Source organism: Podarcis pityusensis (assembly GCF_964106645.2).
Source record: "Podarcis pityusensis genome assembly, chromosome: 2".
Lineage (NCBI taxonomy): Eukaryota > Metazoa > Chordata > Lepidosauria > Squamata > Lacertidae > Podarcis > Podarcis pityusensis.
Genome location: NC_138029.1, coordinates 109,108,699 through 109,127,432, shown reverse-complemented (window position 1 = coordinate 109,127,432; position 18,734 = coordinate 109,108,699). Strand labels below are relative to the sequence as shown.

Below are 18,734 nucleotides of genomic sequence, written 5' to 3'. Positions count from 1 at the left end.
AATACTCTGCCAGCTTGCCCACATACCTCCAACCTCTCCACTCCCCTGACTCATCACTGCACTGTCCAGGTATGAAGCAGCAATACTGCTGTCAAAAGGGTGGTACTATGGCATTGCTCCACCATGCTGGCCACTACTGATCACCAGCTGGGAACCCAATGTCAGTGGCACACTTCGGGCTTTCAAATTTCAGCGCACCCTGTGCGGCACCAAAATCCCCTCCCTCCCTGCTTCCTTGTTGTGGCGCCTCCTGCAACACCCTCTTGGCTTGGCACCCAGGGCAGGTGAACCGGTCACAGTCCTTTAAATCGCCCTCTGCAATAATCCGGGAGCACAACTTATCTTGTCATTAAGTTGCTTTGAGACTATACACACACACACACACACACACACACACATATATATATATATGGAACGTGGGTGGCGCTGTGGGTTAAACCACAGAGCCTAGGGTTTGTCGATCAGATGGTTGGCAGTTCGAATCCCCGCGACGGGGTGAGCTCCCGTTGCTCGGTCCCTGCTCCAACCTAGCAATTTGAAAGCACGTCAAAGTGCAAGTAGATAAATAGGTACCGCTCAGAAGGGAAGGTAAACGGCGTTTCCGTGCACTGCTCTGCTTTGCCAGAAGCGGCTTAGTCATGCTGGCCACGAGGCCCGGAAGCTGTACGCCGGCTCCCTCGGCCAATAAAGTGAGATGAGCGCCGCAACCTCAGAGTCAGCCACAACTGGACCTAATGGTCAGGGGTCCCTTTACCTATATATATGTATATATATATATATGTATATATATATGTATATATATAGTGACAAGCGAAAGTTAAAAATTACTATTTTACTATTTCTAGTAATAATAATTCCTCCCTTCCCTCCCACCCCCACCTTGGCACCTTTGAATTTCTTTAAGATCTCTTCCAGATGCATCCTTTTCTCGGAAAATGCATCCAGCCTCTTCTCCAGATCTTGAGAGCAACCCACTGGTTTCTGGGTCTTCTGATCCTCGCATCTGGAAGGGGAAAAGGCTCTCCTTAACCAAGGGCTTGGGAATTCTCAAACCCATGTTCTTTGCCTCTGCCTCCAGCCTGGGAGTTAGTGATTTTCAGAATAAGCGTATCCTCCCCCCCCCCCCCGAACCACTGATTGTGTGTAAAGTGGATCAAGGCCACCCATAGCGGTTTGACAGGTAGTGTGTTCATAATGAAAGTTATGTGATAAGCCACTGTCATGGAACTGCCATCAGTGTCCGAGGGAGAGAGCAAGCTCCAAAGGGATCCCAGAGAGCGTCACGGGAGTGGGAGAGGCAGCCCGTCTTCTGGGGAAGAGCATCAACGTAGCTCCAGTGGAGAAGGGGGGCAGATGGGGGAATCGGCGAGGCGGTCCCATGACTCCTTGCCGTGGACCAGCAGGGAGAGGAAGGGTCCTCCGCTGCCTACGCCCTCCTTGCGCAGAAGGCTTCCGCGCAGGGAGAGTAGGAAGAGACTTGGGGTCAAAGAGCTTCTTTGCTGGAAGAAGTTTAAGAAACGCCCACTGACGGATTCTGCCAGCGATTGAGACAGTCACGGGCGAGTGGCTGCCCGGACAGGAAAGGTTCACTCAGGCAACCCAGCCAGAGGTTGGGACAAGCTTACGCATGAGCAACCCCTAGAACCATTACAGCCACCTAGAGAATGTTGTGGACGGGCATAAATTTAAATAAGCAAGTGGCGATTTATAAAGCCAGCATGGTGGATGAAGGGGAGAGCAGAGAAAGGGAGTGAAGGAAATTCTCTGTTTGGCTCACCCTTCCCCATGCCCAGTATCTCCTCAGCTGGGTTTCCCCAGCCACTCTGGGTGGCTCCCAACAGAATAAAAACAGAATAAAACATCAAATATTAAAAACTTCCCTAAACAGGGCTGCCTTCAGATGTCTTCTAAAAGTCAGGTAGTTGTTTATTTCCTTGACATCTGATGGGAGGGCGTTCCACAGGGCGGGCGCCACCACCAAGAAGGCCCTCTGCCTGGTTCCCTGTAACTTGGCTTCTCGCAGTGAGGGAACCGCCGGAGGGCCCTCAGAGCTGGACCTCAGTGTCTGGGCTGAGCGATGGGGGTGGAGACGTTCCTTCCGGTAAGGTGTCTCTTTGCTCCTCTCCTCCCTCCACCCTATCTACTGTGTCACATCCCACCAACCAGAGAAAAGGTACACCCTTGGAGAAGGAAGCAGCATCAATGAGACACTTGCACCCCAGCACAGATCCTGCAACCCTCAGGCCTGTCTCTAGTACTGGTCTGAACGCATGAGAGAACCGTACCTGCTCAAGGTGTTTTTGAGATCCTAGAGATGGGAGAGAGAACACAAAGTGAGATCATACATTGCTCATTGTTCCACATTGTTAAAGTTTCATATTCCTACATTGCAGGGGGTTGGGCAATATTGTCAGGAGCTCATCCTACACTCGAGTAGGACTCTGGCAGAGACACATGCCTGACTGGCATGTTCCCTCCCTCCTGGTTGATTGTTCGGGAGCTTCAAAAGCTTTCTTCAGCCCGAACATCACAGCGACCGATGCCAACCGACACCGGCACACTTAGGGATCCGCAGAGTCTTCGCAGCTTGCGTGACAGACCTCAGCAACTCAGCATTTTGGCTAATCTACTTTATTTACATATAAACACACACGAAGCACTGCAACACGGTTCCCTCTCTCTCTAGCACCAGACAGCAAAGAGAAAAAGAACAAAGGACAATAGTCCCACTTCACGGAACACAATAACACAAACATCCTGTCTCCGTCACTTCCCACTCTGTGGAGTCAAAGCATACACCATCATGTGATAGACAACAATCCCATGACTGCAAACATGGAGCAGGACTTCTAACAAATATGACCCGCATGGTCCCTTCCAGCTTTACAATTCTCTGATTTTAAGTGTTTTTACTCTTAACTTCTCTCGTTGCAGAGTCTCTCAGGATACTTTGCCTGAAGCAGAGGGGCAACGCTTGCATCTTTTCTCTGCTTAAACGTCTTAATATTTATTCCCAGGCGAAAACACACTTTAAATACTTGTAAGGTCATTTGTTTGCAGTCGTTCCTTCTGCCCTGTCAGTCCTTTTCCTCCCATCTTCCTTTTGCTATTTCCCCCAAAGGCTTTTTTTTTATTTTGAAAAGTAAATAAATAAGAGGTTTTCTTCTGTTCAAACAATAAAGAGATAAAAGAAATAACAACAGGTCCTAACCATCTCTCTCTCTTTTGCATGTTCATCAGCTGGCCAAACTCTGACATCACTCCGATGCAAGGTGATTGACAAGTGGGCAGCCCCACCCCCTTTTCATGCAGCCTCCAGGGGTGTGGGGAAAATAATGATCTGGCCCACTGGACAGATCCCCTATTCCTGCTCTTATGGTGTTTTTGTAATATTTGCTTTTCTTACAAATGTACAGGAAGAGCCCAAAGGTGCTGCTGCTGCTACACATCAAATCTGCAGAGAGAGATCCTGCAACCGCAACATGCTTTCGGTCCCTCAACTGAAACTCTTAGAATCATAGAATCGTAGAATTGGAAGGAACCCCTAGGGTCACCTAATCCAACTCCCTGCAATGTCAGAAATCTCAACATTTGGTTCCCCATCCAATTTGAAACCATACCGGACCCTGCTTAGCTTTGCAGATGTGCTGGCAGTTTTGCTGCTACACCGCTGATTTGCCAGTGTTGTGTGACTAGTCCTTGAATTGGCTTCTTCCAGGAAATTCAAGCGAGAACACTAAGCCACATGTGAAGACCAAAAAGAAGCCAGGTTCACTGCTCCATTCTAGATCATCAGACTTTTTCCAGCCCTGTACATGGCAGTGAGTCAGGTCCTGAATACAAGCAGGAGCCATCCTCCAAATAAACACGTGGGAGGACAATTCACCCCATGCTAGATCTAGATTACCCCATCCTTGTCTAGATTTAGCAGCCCCAAGGCCCCAGAGGAAGGATCCCTGCTCTCCTTACCTGGAGGAATTCACTCACAGGCTGCTTACATCTCTCTTCCACATCGCGGACGAGGTCACGAAGGTTGGAAATCTCTGATGTGGTGGTCTTCTCCTCCATTATCACTTCCTTCTGCAGCTGTTCTAGCTTGGCCAGCAGGAATTCTTCCTGATCCTCTAGAAACTGATAGAGCTGCTCAAATTCAGACACAATCTTCTTCCCTTCGGAGTCTAACCTTTCCTGCAAAGAGCAGGTCAAAAGGAAGGCAGGGAAGGTCAACAGAAAATGTCACGGTATAGAGTTCTGGCATTAACACCTGAACAACTGACTTTCCCCCATCACTCAGCATTCACAGTGGAAAAGCACCACTCGCTGAGATTTTGTTTGTTATGCACCTGTTAAAGGCACAGAAGCCTGATATAGGGGGGAAACGGGCAATTTGGACTGTTTTCATCCACCTGGCAGCCCTCCACATGTTTTAAACTCCAATCAGGTGTTACGTCTGAGAACTGCTGACTTACCAGACGTTTCAAGCGTCTTCTCGCTTCAGCTAATTTCAGGGCCTGGAGTTCCTCGGTCTTTTGCTTCCAGATCTTCAGTTGCATCTGAAAGTGTTCCTTTTCAACAGAGAAATTATTAGCAGGCTTGTGGGGCATGGGGATGGGGTGGGGAACCTTACCTATACAGTGGTACCTCAGGTTAAGTACTTAATTTGTTCCGGAGGTTCGTTCTTAACCTGAAATAGTTCTTAACCTGAAGCACCACTTTAGCTAATGGGGCCTCCTGCTGATGCCACGCCGCCGGAGCATGATTTCTGTTCTCATCCTGAAGCAAAGTTCTTAACCTGAAGCACTATTTCTGGGTTAGCGGAGTCTGTAACCTGAAGCGTATGTAACCTGAAGCGTATGTAACCCGAGGTACCACTGTAGTAAGATAGGAAGGGGAAAGTGCTTTATTATTATTATTATTATTATTATTATTAATATGTATTTTGTGTTTTTAATGTTGTGAACTGCCCTGAGATCTATGGATGAAGGGCGCTATACAAATTTAATTAACAACAACAGGGAGGTAACTTATGAGAGTCTGAGCAACCTGTGTGGGGTATAAGTCACATAATTCTCACTTGAAATAATCAGCAAAAGGGATAATGTGCTTGCCGCCAGTTCTACATATGGCAAGAGTCAACTCACTTAAATAACTAAGACCACATTCATGGCTTGTATTTAAATTGCTGTTATCACTTTAAACAGTCAAGGCTTCGCTGAAAGAATTATGGGAGCTGTAGTTTGTTAAAGGCACTGAGAGCTCCCCTTGCAGAACTACACTTCCCGGAGCAGCTGAAGAATCAGTCCCCCTTCACAGAGTGCTCTGGTGACTGTAGCTCTGTGAGGGAAATGGAGGTTCTCCTAACACTTCTCAGTACCCTCAATAAACTATGTCTCCTAGAATTCTTCGGGGGAAGGTGTGACTGCTTAAAGCGGTGTCATAGCACTTTAAATGTGTGGTATGAATGTGCGGGTGGCACTGTGGTCTAAACCACTGAGCCAGGGCTTGCCGATCGGAAGGTCAGCGGTTCGAATCCCCGCAACGGGGTAAGCTCCCATTGCTCAGTCCCTGCTCCTGCCCACCTAGCAGTTTGAAAGCACACCAGTGCAAGTAGATAAATAGGTACCGCTCCAGCAGGAAGGTAAATGGTGTTTCCGTGCGCTGCTGTGATATCGCCAGAAGCGGCTTAGTCATGCTGGCCACATGACTCGGAAAAACTGTCTGCAGACAAATGTCAGCTCCATCGGCCAGTAAAGCGAGATGAGCGCCCCAACCCCAGAGTCGTTCGCGACTGGACATAACTGTCAGGGGTCCGTTACTTTACCTTTTATGAATGTGACCATACTCATGCTCAGGGATCTACCCTGAGTAAAACTGAGTTGAATACCACGTATAAGAAGCTACCTTATACCAAGCCCATCTACCTCTGTACTATGGTACCTCTGATTAAGAATTTAATTCATTCTGGAGGTCCGTTATTAACCTGAAACTGTTCTTGACCTGAGGTATCACTTTAGCTAATGGGGCCTCCCGCTGCCGCCGTGCCGCCAGAGCACGATTTCTGTTCTCATCCTGAATCAAAGATCTTAACCCAAGGTACTATTTCTGGGTTAGCAGAGTGTGTAACCTGAAGCGTCTGTAACCCGAGGTACCACTGTATTGTTCACACGAGCGTTCCTCAACCTTAGGCCCTTCATATGTTGTTGGACTATAACTCCCATCATCCCTAGCTAGCAGGACCAGTAATCAGGGATGATGGGAGTTTTAGTCCAACAACAAGGTAGAGAAAGGCTGGTTTACACCAACCAACCCGTAGCAGCTCCCCAAAAGCAGGAAACATTCCCTGTCTCCCCTAGAGATACCAGGGATTGATCCATGGATGTTCTGCAAGCAATCCAGATACTCCACCCCGCCTGAGCTACGCCCCTTTCCCCTAAACTACAGTGGTACCTCGGGTTAAGAACTTAATTCGTTCTGGAGGTCCGTTCTTAACCTGAAACTATTCTTAAGCTGAGGTATCACTTTAGCTAATGGGGCCTCCCGCTGCCAGCACACGATTTCTGTTCTCATCCTGAGGTAAAGTTCTTAACCCGAGGTACTATTTCTGGGTTAGCGGAGTCTGTAACCTGAAGCGTCTGTAACCCGAGGTCCCACTGTACCTTGTAATCCTGAACAGCTTCTTCTATCGGAACGACAGCATGATGTTGATGCTCGTTGGAAATAGTGCACACCAAGCAGATGGGCATCTTGTCGTCTTTGCAGAAGACCTTGAGGCATTCCAAGTGCTTCTCACACACTCTCCCCTCTTCCAGTGCTTTGGCAGCTTCCAGATTCAAGCATTTGACGATTTCTACGATTCTCGCCAGATGCTGGTTCTCTCTGAAGTTCTTCTGGTGGCTGCTTTCCCCACACTGGGGGCAGGACACACCAGTCTCCTGCCCCCACCAGCACTGAGTGATGCAGGCCTGGCAGAAGTTGTGCCCACAATGTACAGACACCGGCTCTTTGAAATACTCCAGGCAGATGGAGCAGGAAGCTTCCTTGCTCAGGTTTCCTAAGAGAGCGCTTGCATCCATGATTCTCTAGTCAGAAGTTAAGTTTCACTTTCCTCTCCTCGCTTGGATGTGTCATTAACTGGCTCCAGCTCCCGGATTGGCTGAGATGACACCAGGCTGCCTTGGAGACAGTAAATTCCTGCGAACTGTAATGAGGAAGTCAGATTGACGTTGAGTCCAAGTTTTCTTCTGCCAAAACAAATTAAGGCTTAATACCGAAGGCAGGCCCCAAACAGCAGTGGAGTCCGCTTTTAATGTTTCAGTAAGGAGCTTCCAGAGCTTTCCGGTCAACATTTTTGGTTTGCGCTTGTGTCTGCAAGCTATTTTTATTTGTTTTAATTAAAGCTTGAAAACACAAAGAAAACACAGTATACAGAAATAAACATGCTTGATATTTTATGTTTATTTCCGTATACTGTGTTTTCTTTGTGTATGTTTTCAAGCTTCAATTAAAATAAATAAAAATCTGCTGTACAGCCAATGACCCACAACTGGGATTACTTCAGTAATATTTCCCTTTTTGGTGATGCCTCTGCACCTGTTGCTAGTGTGTGTGTGTGTGTGTGTGTGTGTGTGTGCATTTTAAAATTAGTTTTTATTGAAGTTATTTTTTGTGATACAAACCAAACAAATAACCAAGGAAATCTACGTATGGCGTCCCCACTTTCAAATCATTGTCTTTTTCATTTTTTGTTTGCATTTCGTATGAGACACTATTGTCCTAGGGTTGGGGAGATAATGATGGTTGTCCAGAATTGTTAGAACCCAAAACTAAAATTTTGTCAAAGATGTATTACTTGCTGTTGAAATGGAATACTCAGGATGAAACGGTGAAATCTGCTATGATTAAATGGGCACAAGATGTTGGACATAATATTATGTTTGCTGACTGGGAACAGTTGTGGACCACAGGTATGAAATTTACGGCATGTAATGCCTTAAGAGAAAATATTATGAAAATGATATACAGGTGGTACATGACCCCAGTCAAGCTTGCAAAAATCTACCATTTGCCTGATAATAAATGTTGGAAATGTAAAGAAACTGAAGGTACATTTTTTCACCTTTGGTGGACGTGCCCAAAGATTAAGGCTTTCTGGGAGATGATATATAATGAACTAAAAAAGGTATTTAAATATACCTTCTTGAAGAAACCAGAAGCTTTTCTCCTGGGCATAGTCGGCCAATCGGTGTTAAAAAAGGACAGAACTTTCTTTATGTATGCTACAACAGCAGCAAGAATACTCATTGCAAAGCATTGGAAGACACAAGATCTACCCACACTGGAGGAATGGCAGATGAAAATGATGGACTACATGGAATTGGCGGAAATGACTGGCAGAATCCGTGACCAGGGAGAAGAGTCGGTGGAAGAAGATTGGAAGAAATTTAAAGACTATTTACAGAAATATTGCAAAATTAATGAATGTTAGAATGATGTTGGATTGAAGTTAAGGGGTTTCTAGCTGTACAGGTACAAAAGAATATGGAAAAATTGGTTTTTAATATGTAAAAATTTAAAGTTATAATATATCAAGATTAAAGATTAGGATTAAAAAGGAGGGAAAGGAATTGTTGGATTAACAAATTTAATTGGAATACAAAAGAGGGAGGTATGAGGAGGTCCGGGAAACAAGTAAACATAAAAGAAGTGAGGAAAAGATGAAATTGTTTTTAACTGTTTTTTCTTTTCTTTTTTCTACTTTGTATTTTTCCTTTTCATTGTTAATTTTTTTTTACTAATGTGATTTTTTTTCCCTTTTGAAACTTTAATAAATATTATTTAAAAAAATAAAAAAATAAAAGATAATGATGGTTGTCAGGGCTGGATTTAGGTTTGATGAGGCCCTAAGCTACTGAAGGTAATAGGGCCCTTTATATGTCCAGTTGTCCTTTGTCAACAACAAAGTGTTGCTGTTTTTTGTGTTGAATATATACTATATGGCAATTGATGGGCCTAATAGGTATCTAAAACCATTTGCACATAACAAATAGGAGCCTACACAACACAAAACAGTTGCTGTATGTAGGTTTTATTTTATTTGTTTTTTATCTTATATTTTGGAAATGTACATCCAGTTTTTTCCTTTAATTTTTTGGGGGGCCCCAAGAGAGTGGGGCCCTAAGGAGCTATAGCTTCTTCAGCTTATACGTAAATCTGGCAATAACAACAATTTGTTGTTGGGTATTGTAGTCCGAAACAGCTTCAGGACACCAGGTTGGCGGAGCGCAGAAGCGCAGATTTGTTGTTATTGTTGGCATTCTCTCCGTTTGATCTAATTCGTTTGAAACCGAAAATCAAGAAAACACAAAGGGGGGGGGGAGCTACCAACTTTTCAGGAGATGCCTAGAGAGGACTGGGCTGGAAACCAGCTCTTTCCCATAACGTAGCCTTCGCCAACCTGGTGCCCGCAGACGTTTCGGACTACAGTACCCACCAGCCCCTGCCAGCGTGCACGCTGGCAGGGGCTGATGGGTATTGTAGTCCGAAACGTCTGCGGGGCACCAGGTTGGCGGCGCGCCGAAGCGCAGATGCTCCTGCGCTTCTTGGGCGCGCAGAGAGTTACGCTCCCTCGGTCCTAATCCTCTCCCTGGCTCGGCCTCTCCGCCTGAGCTACGGAGCGCCACGGAGCCCGGAGGACCGGGCACTGCTGCCGTTTCTTGCTATTGCCGCCGCCGCCATGGAGAACCCGGTGGAGAGCCTGCACAAAGAAGCCACTTGCTCCATCTGCCTGGAGTACTTCCGCGACCCGGTCTCCATCCCTTGCGGCCACAGCTTCTGCAGGTCGTGCATCGCGCAGTGCTGGAAGGAGCGCAGCACCGATTTCTCGTGTCCTCAGTGCCGGGTGGTGTCCCTGCAGAGGAATTTCAGGCCCAACCGCGAGCTGGGCAACGTGGTGGAGATCGCCAAGAGGCTGGGCTCCCGCGCCGAGCAGGAGGAGCCGGGCGGCGGCGGCGGCGGCGGGAGGCAGCTGTGCCAGAAGCACCGCGAGGCGCTGAAGCTCTTCTGCAGCGAGGAGGAAGACCTCATCTGCTGCATCTGCCGGGAGTCCCGAGCGCACAGGAGCCACGCTGTGTTCCCCGTGGAGGAAGCGGCCCAGGATTATAAGGTGAATAGTGGGGGCACAAGCGCGCGCACTTGACCGGGAACCAGGCAGAGGGGCCTTCTCGGTAGTGGCGCCCGCCCTGTGGAACGCCCTCCCATCAGATGTCAAAGAGATAAACAACTACAGGACATTCAGAAGACATCTGAAGGCAGCCTTGTTCAGGGAAGTTTTTAATGTGTGACATTTTAATGTATTTTTAATCTTTGTTGGAAGCCACCCAGAGTGGCTGGGGAAACCCAGCCAGATGGGCGGGGTACAAATAAATTATTATTATTATTATTATTATTATTATTATTATTATTTGGCGCCCTTGAGGCACCCCTTCCGCAGAATGGTGGAATATAGGAAGGTGGCTCACACCCAGTGCCGGATTTACGTATAAGCTAAACAAGCTGTAGTTTAGGGCCCCATTCCCTTGGGACCCCAAAAATTTCAAAGGGGGAAAAAACTGGATGTACATTTCCAAAATATAAGATAAAAAATAAATGAAATAAAACCTACATACAGCAACAGTGTTTTGTGTTGTGTAGGCTCCTAGGATGTAATAATAATAATAATAATTTATTATTTGTACCCCACCCATCTGGCTGGGTTTCCCCAGCTACTCTGGGCGGCTTCCAACAAAGATTAAAAATACAACAAAACGTCACACATTAAAAACTTCCCTGAACAGGGCTGCCTTCAGATGTCTTCTAAAAGTCAGGTAGTTGTTTATCTCCTTGACATCTGATGGGAGGGCATTCCACAGGGCGGGCGCCACATCCGAGAAGGCCCTCTACCTGTTTCCCTGTAGCTTTGCTTCTCGCAGTGAGGGAACTGCCAGAAGGCCCTCGGCATTGGACCTCAGTGTCTGGGCAAAACGATGGGGATGGAGACGCTCCTTCAGTCATGGGCCCTGCCTGCTAGCCTGCTCCCTAAAATATCACTGGTTTGCTCATTTCTAGATATGGGGTGCCTACATTCTGCATGGACTGGTTGCATGGCAACATGTGCAAATGGCTTTAGATACCTATTAGGTCCATCAATTACCCTTTAGCATATATTCAACACAAAAAACAGCGACAATTTGTTGTTGACAAAGGACAGCTGGACATATAAAGGGCCACATTACCTTCAGTAGCTTAGGGCCTCATCAAACCTAAATCCGGCCCTGCTCTCACCAAGTCAGAAGCATTGGTCCATTTTGCTTGGTAATGACAGTGGTTCTCCAGGATTGCAGGAAAGAGTCTCACCTAGGGCTGCCATATTTCAAAAAGTAAAAACCAGGACACCCTGAGCTGTTGACTCCCAAACTGTGTGGTGTTTTTTTAAAAAAAGTAAAAAAAACCACAATTTTTCTATTATTTAATGCAACATTATGTTGTTGATGATGATGACATTGAGACCAACCTACCAATATTATTAGTGCTATTAGCAGCAGCAGTAGTATTGTTCCTTCTCGTCTGAAGAATCTTGTTAGTTGGTTTTTACCCCTTCTTGCCTTTGAAACTATGTGTGACGTTGAAAGTATGTTTGAAGTTGGAGAAATAAAATGCTGGGTTAATGCCATAATATTTTATTTCCACTGCTCCATAATCTGAGTGGGTTTCTTTTGTTCCCGTGTTGATTATGGAATATCAGTATTTTTTTGTGTCTCACTATAGGTTAAATTGGATGTAACCCGTTGCTTGTGTGTGAGGCAGCAGGGGCGTTAGTTAATAACGATAACACTATTTCAAAATAAGTTTCTCTTTGTTTAGAAAGAAATCCAGAGCCGTCTGCAGACCTTAAAGGAAGAGAAAGAGAAGCTCCTGGGGTTAAAACTGGCTGGAGAAAATAGACACCAGGAATATCTGGTCAGTATAGAATCCTGTGGTATAGCCTAGCAAGGAATGTGGGCATTAGTTTATCTTCTAAAAAAGCATATGTGCTTTTTACATCCTGGATCTTGAAGATATAATCCAGGGCTTTAATCAGCAGACCAAGTAGGAAACAGTGATGGCCGCCAGCTTGGAAGGCTTAAAAGTGGGCTAACAAAATTCACGTAGGGTAAGACTATCAGTGGTTGGAGTCACCTGGGAACAGGGAGGATATATAGACCTTGTAGAGTTCCAAATGCAGCTCTTTCCCCATGGCAACGTTTCACTATATAAGAAGAGCCTTGCTGGATCGAACAAAAGACCCATCCTTTCTCGCAGGCAGGTTCTCTGATGTTCTAGTTGCTTCTGAATTTTAGCTTTTTGTTTTGTTGCTTTGAATACTTGCATTTTGATTTGTGCAATTCCCTGCCTCAAATGCAGATGACACCAAACTGAGAGAGGTAGTTAATGCCATGGAAGACAGAATCAGAGTTCAAGATGACCCTAACAGATTGCAGAACTGGGTCCAAACTAACACAATGAATTTGAATACGAACAAATTTAAGGTTTTACACTTAGGTAGAAAGAACCAGCTGCACAAATATAAGATGGGGGGACACCTGGCTTGCCCGTAGTACATGTGAAAAGGATCTAGGGGTCTTAGTAGACCACAAGCTGAACATGAGTCAACAGTGTGATGCAACAGCAAAAAAGAAAAGAAAAAAAGCTAATGTTTTTCTAGGCTGCATCAACAGAAGTATTGTGTCCAGATCAAGGGAAGTAATCTCTGTTCTGCCTTGGTCAGACCACACCTGGAATACAGTGTCCAGTTCTGGGTACCACAATTTAAGAGGGATGTTGACAAGCTGGAACATGTGCAGAGGAGGGGCAACCAAGAGGATCAAGGGTCTAGAAACCAGGCCTTATGAGGAACAGTTGAGGGAGTTGGGTATGTTTAGCCTGGAAAAGAGGAGACTGAGAGGAGATATGATAGCCATCTTCATATATCTAAGGCGCTGTCACATTGTGCCTTCAAATTGCGCTGCTGAATTTTAAAATCAAAACTTAGCATATTTTGGTTTTCCAAACGAGTTCCAGTATTTCAGATTAATTTCTGCTTATTTGAGGGGTGTTTGCTGATCTTCCCAACGCCCTGACCCATCTTTCTCCCACTTTCCTCCCTATGTTACAGAAGCAAACAGAAGCCGAGAGGCAGAAATTGATGTCTGAATTTGAGCTGGTGCATCACTTTCTGGAGGAGCAAGAAAAACTCCTGCTGCTTCAGCTGAATGAGCTGGAGAAGGAGATTATGAAGCATCAGAAAGAACATGGGGGAAGGTTTTCTGATGAGATTGTCTCTCTCAGTGCCCTGATAGATGAGATAGAAGAGAAGTGTACACAGCCAGACAGCGAATTCTTGCAGGTGAGATGAGGTGGTTGTTGGGTGGGGTAGAACTGAAAAAAGGACACATCAAACTGAAGAATAAGCCTAAAGCTGTCCTTAACATAACTGAATCCTTATACTTATTGCCCAGTAAGTAATACACAGGGTCCAGCTAAGTGTATGCAGACCAGAAAAGAGCTATATAAATAGCAAACACTATTGTTAGATGTATCTTTCTACCGCAGTTGAAATGGCTTGCTCAGTAATGCCTGTCTCCCTGTCTCAGATGCATGCATAATTTCATTCCAATTAACTCATTTCCCCCTGCCCTGCTTTCTTCTCCTAATGATTAGAAGGTGTGCAGTTTCTAAACTACGCTGTCTCTGTTTCTCAGATATAAGTGGCTATAATGAGAATCTCCTGTTATGCTCATGTTGATACAGAGTTCCTGTCTTTCTCTTTCCTATCCACCTACGCTCCTCTTCTCTCTCTCTAGGATATCAGAAGCACCTTGGGCAGGTATGTGGCACTGACCCCCACTGAAGGCATACATGTGCATAAATATATGCCCTTAAGATTGCCCTGCTTCATTCTGGTTTGCAGATGGTTTGCTTTTCAAAATACTAAAACTGTGGTATACTGTGACAGACCGTCTTGCCCAGAGATGGGGAACCAGGTGTTGTTGGACACCAGCTCCCATCAGGCCCAGCCTGTGTACCTGTCAGGGATGATGGGAGTTGTAGTCCAGCACCATCTGCAGAACAACATGTTCCCCCATCCCTGATCTAACCAGCACTGTCAACTCTGAATGTGAAGGATTATCCAGAATCTCAGGCAGAGTTCTTTCCTGCAATTGCTAGTTGTGATCCTATAAGTGAAGATGCCATGAGCTGGGCCGGGTCTTTTGTACATGTGGATCTCTGGCTCTTCCCACTTTTGTTAGCAGCTCCTCCCAGTCTCCAAGCTGAGATGGGCTTTCTGTTTCTTCCATATTCATACAATCACACTTTGGATGCTCTTGGACTTTGGTTTGTATTACTGTGACGCGGGTGGCGCTGTGGTCTATACCACTGAGCCTCTTGGGCTTGCCAATCGGACGGTTGATGGTTCGAATCCCTGCGACCGGGTGAGCTCCCGTTGCTCTGTCCCAGCTCCTGCCAACCTAACAGAAAGCACGCCAGTGCAAGTAGATAAATAGGTACCACTGTGGCGGGAAGGTAAACGGCGTTTCTGTGAGCTCTGGTTTCCATAACAGTGTCCCGTTTCGCCAGAAGCGGTTTAATCCTGCTGGCCACATGACCTAGAAAGTGGACAAATGTTGGCTCTCTTGGCCTAAAAGTGAGATGAGCGTCACAACCCCATGGTCGCCTTTCACTGGACCTAACCGTTCAGGGGTCCTTTTCCTTTTTTTACCTTGTGTGAGAGCTATTCCAGAATGCCTTTTTAAAAAAATGGACAGAGACACTGTGCTCTTAACAGCTTCACAAAAAATTGTTCTGAGGAGCCCAGGATATGCTTTTCCTGGCATAGCAAAAATAACAAACAAAATGTGGGATTTAGTCTCTTTTGCAAAATCACATTTAACAGAATAGTCATAAGACCAATGAATGCACTGAAGAAAAACATTTCCCCAGCTACAAAATCCTGCAGTATCACTTATCTGAAAATAGGGTGCTCTTACAGAGAAACTGCAGTCATCTCACTGCTTCTCCCAGAGAGCTAAATGTACTCGTACTGTACAGTTCCACCTCTGAGGAACACATACTACTATTTCACCTGTTTTATCACAGCGCCAGCTTCCAGGGCTGAATCTTGGACCAGCACCGACTCAGATTTAAGTACAACTTTTGCCTGTAAAAAACCAAGTGTCATGCAGCCTTAATCAGGCATCTGCAGAACGGTGGGAAACTGACGCATTTCTTTTTCCAAGGTTTGACAAGGAGCCCTTTCAGCCCCCTGAAGAGATGCCATCCAAGGTGGAAAAAAGACTCGGTGAATTATCTGAGAAAAACAGTGTGCTCACGGATATCCTGAATAACTTCAAAGGTACTGATGACCTGCTTTAAAAGTTGCAAGTAGAGCTTGGGGCTAAAGGGTGCAATGTGAACCACTCCTGTTCAGGATTCCTGGCAGCCACGCTGTCTTCCAGAATACTCCAGGCTGCCCCCCCCCCCCCCGTTTTCTGTCCCTCACAAAAAAAGACATTCAGCCTTCATGAGTACAATTCCTCCCTGGGCTGTTCTGTTTTGGTGGGGGAGTGCCCCATTAGTTCACCTGCCCCCTCTCACTATCCCCTGAAATGTGGGATTTCCTCTTGAGCTTGTTGATGTCTCCCCTATGTTTAGGGAAGCTTTTAACATTTGATGAATTATTGTATTTTAATATTCTGCTGGAAGCCGCCCAGAGTGGCTGGGGAAACCCAGCCAGATGGGCGGGGTATAAATAATAAATAATATATTATTATTATTATTATTTGTCACCTTATTTTGGTTGCAGTTCTGTCAGCTCTCGTCAGCTGAGTTTGCTACCAGAACGAATGGTTGGAAAAGTATACAGTGGTACCTTGGGTTACATATACCTCCGGTTACAGACACTTCAGGTTACAGACTCCCCTAACCCAGAAATAGTGCCTCGGGTTAAGAACTTTACCTCAGGATGAGAACAGAAATCACGTGGCAGCAGGAGGAGGCCCCATTTGCAAAAGTGGTACTTCAGGTTAAGAACAGTTTCAGGTTAAGAACGGACCTCCGGAACGAATTAAGTTCGTAACCAGAGGTACCACTGTAAATCCATTCTCATTTGGAAGGTATTCTTGAAAAGTATTGCAAAGTGTCCAAAAGTGCATTCTGCGTGCATATATATTTTAGATCCTTTAATAATAATAATAATAATAATTTATTATTTATACCCCGCCTATCTGGCTGGGTTTCCCCAGCCACTCTGGGCAGCTTCCAACAAAATATTAAAATACAGTCATCTGTCAAACAATAAAAGCTTCCCTTTCTGAGCTTTTGGAAGATATGACTGAGTTTATTATTCGGTCTCCCTTAATTTCTCTTTTTCTGGCAATCCTGTCCATTCCCTTTCAACTACCCGCTAAGTATTTGCAGCAGAAAATATACCTACTTGCAGCAAGGAGAGTGAGAGAGGATAATGAAACCCACTTTTCTGAGAATATATAAATGAAATTAGAAATTGATCACTCTTTGAAAATCACGTATGTCTCCTCTCATCCCTTAGACACTCTGCCATCAGAACTGGGGACAGAATGGGGTAAGCAACTGGTGAAAACGTTTGCGAGATAAGTTAGTTCATTCATGTTTGGTTCTGGAAAGACATAGTTGATACGGAGAGGTCTGAACTTAACTGGATCAGTTTGATTGCGACAGATAAATCTTGAGGTGCCGTTGTTAATGTTGTCATCATCACCATTGTCAACATCATTAAATTTATTGCCTGCCCTTCACCAGCAGGTTCCATATCAAAAACAGCTTAAACAAAGGAATGGGCCGGGGTGGGGGGCTTCTGAAAGAACACATCTCATTTGTCAAATGAGCTCTGTACCACAGGCTCCTAAACTACAGCCAGTGTGGTGTAGTGGTTCAGAGTGGTGAACTCGTAATCTGGTGAACCGGGTTCGATTCCCCGCTCCTCCACATGTAGCTGCTGGGTGACCTTGGGCCAGTCACACTTCTCTGTGTTAGCCGCTTTGAGACTCCTTAGGGTAGTGATAAAGCGGGATATCAAATCCAAATCCAATTTGGAATTAGCTGACAAAAATATAACCTATTCCTTTATCCCACATATTCTCTCTCTCTCTCTCTCTCTCTCTCTCTCTCTCTCTCTCTCTGCAGTCAACATAACCCTTGACACAGACACAGCAAACCCGCAAATCATAATCTCTGAGGATCGAAAAAGCGCGAGATGGGACGTCACCAGGACAGATGTGCCCCATAACCCCAAGCGATTTAAGTCCTCTTGCTGCGTGCTGGGCTGCGAAGGATTCACTTCCGGGAGACATTACTGGGAAGTCAACGTGGAGGATGGGGGCATTTGGGCTGTGGGGGTAGCCCGGGCCTCTGTGAGGAGGAAGATAGAGCTCAAGCTGACCCCGGAGGAAGGGATCTGGGCCTTGCAAGGGGATTTTGGTCAATACCAGGCTCTCACTACCCCTGTGATACCTCTGTCCCCCCTCTGCACCCCTAGGAGAATCCGAGTATTTCTGGACTATGAAAGGGGACAGGTGGAATTTCTTAATGCTGACACAAAGGACTCTGTCTTCATTTTCCCTTCGGCTTCATTCTCTGGTGAGAGAGTTTTCCCCTTTTTTAAGGTGCTCCTTGCCCAGCTGACACTTGATGGCTGATGGGTCCCTCACTCAAGATCACTTAACACAGATTAGTTACTCCTTAATGCCGCTGTTCAAGTTCACTACACTGTACTTGAAATCGGGAGGGGTAAAAGTTGGAGTAGACGTGCCCTTCCAATGCATGCTGATGAACGGTTATGATTAATCCACCCGATTGGTTGCCAAGCACAGCACCATCACTTGGTGGTGCTCCTTACTCCAGATTTAATTCACGGAGATCGCAAGGGTGCAATTTTTTTGCATGCGGCATTATAGATGGATGGTGCCAAAGTAATGTTCAGGCTAGAGTGGGTTCAAAACACTTGGCTTCAATAAAATAGGAGGTCGCCGTTTGTGTGTGTGGATGCAGAGAGGCTCTTTGTCAAAGCACTCGGCGCAGCGCCAGTTCTTATCACAAAAGTCACTGTTGTAGCAAGAACTTGAGTTTGCCAATGAACTATATAGCCCTTCTCTGAAACTACCTTCACCAAAGACACATTAAGTGGAGAATAGTTGGCTGCTTGGTTTTCCTGTGTTGTTGCATTAAAGATGTGGTGTTGTTGTTGTTCATGACGATGTTGATGTTTCAATGTATTTAATTGTGTAAACTGCCTCCTATGCCCACAGACTGACGAGCGGGATAAAAATAATAAAGTCAAATGAAGTAGAACAGATTCCTACTGGCTGAAGCCCCGCTCTGCCCCACACTTTCTTCACACTTTCTTCTGCAAAGCATGCCTTTACTTTGCCCCCCAGGAACAGATTTTGAATGGTTTGTGTCATTGTGTAAAATGAGAATAAATACTGGTCTCTCGTCCATTATTGTTGTGAGGTAAATAAACGAGGACACCAATAAAATACCATGTGCAGCTAATGAGATTGAATCTTTTATTATTCTTTGGCGAAGAGTGGGAAGGTAGAGGAAAGAGGAAGTAATGGGCACAATCCTGTTGTCATGACCCCGCTGGAGGAATTGTCTTCAGAGGAGTGAACATTACAGAGGAA

At 45.6% G+C, this 18,734-nt stretch overlaps 2 protein-coding genes across 3 annotated transcripts in view; one reads left to right on the top strand and one right to left on the bottom strand.

Moving 5' to 3' along the window:
• Nucleotides 1–7,339, bottom strand: part of LOC308471755 (uncharacterized protein) — a 31,012-nt gene extending 23,673 nt beyond the window's left edge. The window contains exons 1-5 of the mRNA XM_080996008.1: nucleotides 6,657–7,339; nucleotides 4,470–4,565; nucleotides 3,970–4,188; nucleotides 2,286–2,308; nucleotides 888–1,003 (exon numbers count right to left, since the gene is read on the bottom strand). Coding sequence (XP_080852134.1) covers nucleotides 888–1,003; nucleotides 2,286–2,308; nucleotides 3,970–4,188; nucleotides 4,470–4,565; nucleotides 6,657–7,073 — 871 coding nt within the window. The 5' untranslated portion in view covers nucleotides 7,074–7,339. The remainder of the gene's footprint in view (nucleotides 1–887; nucleotides 1,004–2,285; nucleotides 2,309–3,969; nucleotides 4,189–4,469; nucleotides 4,566–6,656) is intronic.
• A 1,823-nt stretch (nucleotides 7,340–9,162) lies between these two features.
• LOC308469814 (zinc finger protein RFP-like) lies at nucleotides 9,163–18,603 on the top strand. Of its 2 annotated transcripts, XM_080992786.1 has the most exons (8): nucleotides 9,163–10,162; nucleotides 11,899–11,994; nucleotides 13,190–13,420; nucleotides 13,878–13,900; nucleotides 15,312–15,427; nucleotides 16,622–16,654; nucleotides 17,236–17,688; nucleotides 18,357–18,603. In XM_080992786.1, the coding sequence occupies exons 1-8, from the start codon at nucleotides 9,734–9,736 to the stop codon at nucleotides 18,359–18,361; spliced, it is 1,386 nt and encodes a 461-aa protein (XP_080848912.1). In that variant the 5' UTR covers nucleotides 9,163–9,733; the 3' UTR covers nucleotides 18,362–18,603. The 2 variants fall into 2 exon arrangements, with proteins under 2 accessions (XP_080848912.1, XP_080848911.1); XM_080992785.1 differs by having other exon boundaries at nucleotides 9,166–10,162; nucleotides 17,236–18,603.
• Nucleotides 18,604–18,734: the final 131 nt, after the last annotated feature.